Consider the following 5,314-nt stretch of genomic DNA (forward strand, 5'->3'; position numbering starts at 1 on the left):
TTCAACTTCAGCTTCACCATCATTAGGACCACCAATATTACCTTCACCAATTTTAAGAATCCATTCGGTAAATGCTTTTGTCTCATCCAAATCATTAGTTGGACAACCAACCTGAAGCCTCATGTTTACCGTTAAACGTAAAACTATACATTCACTCCATAATCTTGATGAATGCAATGATGCCTGCATAATATCCGAATGATTACCTCTTTGTATTACTGAAAGAATTTGTCTAAAGTCACCTCCAAATACAATGGTCTTGCCGCCAAACGCTTTATTCCTGGCAGATGAATGGATAATGTCTCTAAGTGTCCTATCAAATGCTTCAAAACAATGACGGTGCATCATCGGAGCTTCATCCCAAATGATAAGTCTCACATTGTTCAGTAGTGCAGCTAGATCACTGTTTGGCGCGATAGAACAAAATGAATCCTCGGTCAAGTTAATCGGGATAATAAATCTTGAATACGCTATCCTACCACCAGGGAGCAATAATGTTGCAATTCTAATTGAAGCAACGTTGATAACAATTTCACCTTTGGATCTAATAGCAGCAGATAAGGTCTTCCAAACACATGTTTTTTCGGTCCTCCGTAACCAAAAAGGAAAAGACACCACCTTGTTTGTTGTTAACCGCATTCATAATGGTGTGATAAACATTTTTTTGCTCGACATTTAATTTGGAATACAAATCTTGACGCTGAACTTCAATAATATATAAGAAAATGTACCTTTTTGGGATATTGTTTGTAATGTTGAATGTGATGGTGTTTTTAGAGCACTGGATGAAGAGGATGCATTCACTAAGGAACAATAGTATGTATATTAAAAACTCAAAATGAAATATAAAGAAAAACGAGTTATACAAATTGAATATTACAAACATTTAAGCACTTCAAATATAACCATAATGCTTAAATATAAATCTTACCATTTGTGATGTTAGACAGTGGTGTTGTTGGGGAAGAGTTGTTGGGTAAAACATTAGTAACAGACCTTGTAGGTTTTTTCTTTTTCGAAGCATTTGAAATGTCACTCATTTCAATATGTTTGATAAGTTTTACGTGCTTGGTTATATCTCTATATATAGTGATGTTGATGATTTCTAACACTTTAAATAAGGGAACTGGATATTTGAAGGGTTTAAATTAGGTAAAAAATAAATTTTGTCTATAATTAAATAAAGGAATTGAATATTAGTTGGGTTTAAATTAGGTAAAAAATAAAGTCTACATATAGTTATGGAGGGAATAAATGCAATATAGAAACATAGATTTTGAATACTTATTCCATGATTTTATTTTGTTACCATATGCAAACGATTTATATTTATCCAAATAAAAGTAGATGAAATAACATATATAATAAAAATGTTAATTTTCGTGTGTGTGTGTGTGTGTGTATATATATATATATATATATATATATATACTAGGTGTGAGACCCGTGTACTACACAGGTTTATTAAAAATAAAAATTTGATATCAATAATTAAACATTAAATATTTTATAGAATAATATTTTTACATAATATAATGTAATCTTTTGAAACATTTATAAAAGAAATCAAATATTCTTTAAAACATTTATGAGACTTTATTATCAAATTAATAGAATGATTCTTTTTCCTTATATATCTACTGATGATTTCCTAACACTTTAAATTAGGGAATTGAATATTAAAAGGGTTTAAATTAGGTAAAAAGTAAAGTCTGCATATAATTATGGTAGGAATAAATACAGTATAGAAAAATACATTTTGAATATTTATACTATGACTTTTTTCTATTACCATATGCAAACTATGTATATTTATGCAAATAAAATTTAAATTCCAATTAGACAAATAAAAATAGATGAATTAGCATATATAAAAAAAATGTATTAATTTTTTTGTGTGTGTATATTATATATATATATATATATATATATATATATATATATATATATAGAATAATAATAATAATAATAATAAATTTATATGCTATGCTTCATTTAGAATAATAAGGTACATATAATAAATTTATATAATCAAATGATGAACGAAAGAAAAAGAAACAAAATATGCATTAAATGAAAACAATTAAATAACTTGAAATTGTCATAAATAGCACGAATATCATCGTGTTCACACCAAATAACAACCAAATAAAATTTTACAAACAACCAAAAGATCCATAAGCAGACAATTAAAAGTGCGACACACAAAATATTAAAAAGAAAATGTCTCTAAACATATTGAAGATGAAATGTAAAATGTTGTTGGGTGGCTTCATATTAGTCCAACTTTTCCAACTTTGGGATCTTCAAGGTAAAAGGAACAACACCAGTTTTTGAAGAAGACCACTCCAAAGAGTCAGTGTTGGCATCAATCTGAATATGGCGCTTCCCCATATAGGATGATGGTGTTAAAGCTTCAAGGTCAACAACATCAATATTGTCATCGTGCACATAATTAGTATTTTCCTGTAGAAAACACAAAATAATAAAAACCCGATCAGAGTAAAATATAAAAAAACATAACATATTTCACAAATTCGTGTAAAATGAAAGAAAACTATATTGAAAAGAGGGCATAGGTTTTGACTTTGGAAATATATATGAGATAGTTTCCTACCTTATTTGGCTTGTTAATAGGAGTACCATTATCATTTATAATGTGGTGTTCATGATTTGGTGACCGTTTAAAAACCTCAGCAAGAACCCTTTCATCATCAGTCAACTTCTGCACAGTGTAAGCACGATAGTTGTTCTACAGATTGAACATGGATATCTGAACTTTGAAGACAAACTTCTTATTTAGAAGGATTTTGAACTCATCAGGTATCTGTTGGCGTCCTTGATCCTAATTTACATTACAACGAAATAGTTGAAAAGTTAAAGAAGAAAAATCATATATGTTAATTATTTAAATAATGGAGATATATTATCAAACCTTAGCTATTTTTTCCATCAACCATTGGTTTCAACGATGAATAAGATCTTTTACATGACGCTCAAACAATATGAACAAAGAAGACTCACTTTCATCTTGCACATGAACTACTATCCTAATCCTAAAAGTTATAACATAATACTTATATTTAGTTTGACATAGACAATGAAATATATGAAAAAGGTAAAGTACATGCATAGTCAAAGAGCTAATAATTACTTACTTTCCATATACATCCAAGAGTAATCCACAACCATCACAGTGAAAAGGACCAACATCAACATCATCATCATTTTTAGTAACTTTTTTAGAACAATCATAGCAATAAAATGAATACCAACCTCCATCCATATCAAAACCAATGATAGTAGCGATGATGGTTAAACCAACTTCCTGTTTCATACATTGTTTGAAAGGAATCATATTAAAATCTTATTTCATATAAATTGTACATATAAAATCAAAACAATAATAAAATGCGGAAACTCTTATATAAAAATGTTAACTAAACCTCGTTAAAATCAGGAATCTCATCAATGTTTTTTATTTGAAAACGGAGGTAGTAATCCTCTGGATTAGCCACAACAGTATCTGAGTTGAGCTACGATGTACGGCTAGAAGACTCAACATTCATATCCAAAGCATTAAGACTACATATACAAAAAATGAGGTTAAAAAACAAAAGTAATGATTTAGTAAGCTAAATGTCTAAGTATGGTAAATAACTAATTTATGGTAATGATTACAGTTGTTATTATATAAAAACATAAAACATTATAGGATTCATAATTATTAGAAAAACATACTTTGATTTGAACTCTAAAATGTGAGGCATATCATCCTTTATATGCAATCTTGACCCAAACAAACAATTACCAACTTGAGGCTGACCTGGAAATAATAAGTAAAATAATATTGTCAGTAATTACTTTGAAGTTGAAATGATAATTTGTTGAAAAAAAATCCTTACCACCCCAAAATTTGAGTTTAGCCAAACGTAGCAGGATGATAACCGGAACAATTTCATTTTGATGTTGTGAAATGTAAGTATTCAATTTCAGTGCAAAACTATCCCACAAAGCGACTGCAATTTTCGTACCACTAAAAATGTATGGTGGTTATTAATGAAAGATAAATATAAAACTGGGAATGTGTAATAATAATACGAATGTGTACCTTAAATCCTGAGCAACAAGATTCATTAACCTTTTTTCTTTTCCATACTCAACAATGACTCGCATGGGATCAATTGACACAACTTCACCAAGAAAATCTATGTGACCAAATGTAATAAATTAGTAATAATAATCCAAATGTGTATTACATTAAAAACTGAAGTATAGAAATATGTTCAACTAATAACATAACAGCATACCAAATGCAACACAAGTGTCAAAGTTCCTGGCTAGCAAATCTGGGAAAGAGATAAAATGATAAGGATCTACCGTATCAACAAAACCATTGGATACACGGACTTTTGTGATTTTGCATAAATTGATTATATGTTTATGAGGAACAAGCATGTATTCGCCTTCATTGCTACTCATAGCAAAGTTACTGATCTCCCTGACAACTTCTTCATCGAATAGGGATTCAAATACAAGAATAAGATTTTTTTTATTGTTGCTTGTATTCTATTACCCTGTACGTGACAATGAAAACTAAAAAAAGTGTAAACAAAAAAAAAGTATTAAAAATACATAAAAATAATATTGTTAATTAAAATTTAATAAAATGGAAATAAAATTTAAAGATAAAATATCAAACAATACCTACTGGTTAATTAAGATCATGTCTAGGCTCCCGACCATTTTAGGATTGTTCCTATAGGCCTACTTCCAAAGCAAGACGACTTTAACACGTATGTTCCAAGACTCTTTAGATGCACCGATCTCAGCAACCTTATCAAACACAACCTCATCCGCATTATTAGTTGTCATGCAATACAATTATCTACAATGAAAGGAGATAATTAGTTAGAGAGAAAATTGATTTGAAATGAAAAATCGTAGACCCTATAATATTTATAGGGAAATATAAATTTGGTTAATGCTAATATGACATAAAGATTTTGGAATGTGATATCATTCCATACTTAAAATATGTGTTATGTATGGTATGCTATAGAAGATAAGATCAATATAACATGTCAAATATAATTACAAAAATAGATAAAATCATACCTAATTTCAGATACTAATTACCATATAAAAAACTGTAAATTCGAAAATTTTGTAGGATAAGTAATACATATATATATATATATATATATATATATATATATATATATATATAAGATCAATATCATTTCCATACTTAAAATATGTGTTATGTATGGTATGCTATAGAAAATAAGATCAGTATAACATGTCAAACATA

General features: G+C 28.5%; 1 protein-coding gene across 1 annotated transcript; it reads right to left on the reverse strand.

The window, feature by feature from the left end:
• Positions 1 to 2,277: 2,277 nt before the first annotated feature.
• On the reverse strand, positions 2,278 to 4,482 carry LOC145063731 (uncharacterized). The gene is made up of 9 exons (XM_079011317.1): positions 4,311 to 4,482; positions 4,112 to 4,208; positions 3,906 to 4,036; positions 3,742 to 3,826; positions 3,564 to 3,585; positions 3,159 to 3,328; positions 2,990 to 3,056; positions 2,618 to 2,752; positions 2,278 to 2,466 (listed from the first exon to the last, which is right to left on the reverse strand). The coding sequence occupies exons 1-9, from the start codon at positions 4,480 to 4,482 to the stop codon at positions 2,278 to 2,280; spliced, it is 1,068 nt and encodes a 355-aa protein (XP_078867443.1).
• Between the last annotated feature and the right edge of the window lie 832 nt (positions 4,483 to 5,314).

This window comes from Lactuca serriola, chromosome 7 (assembly GCF_051521515.1).
Source record: "Lactuca serriola cultivar US96UC23 chromosome 7, Lser_US96UC23_V15, whole genome shotgun sequence".
Classification (NCBI taxonomy): Eukaryota; Viridiplantae; Streptophyta; class Magnoliopsida; order Asterales; family Asteraceae; genus Lactuca; species Lactuca serriola.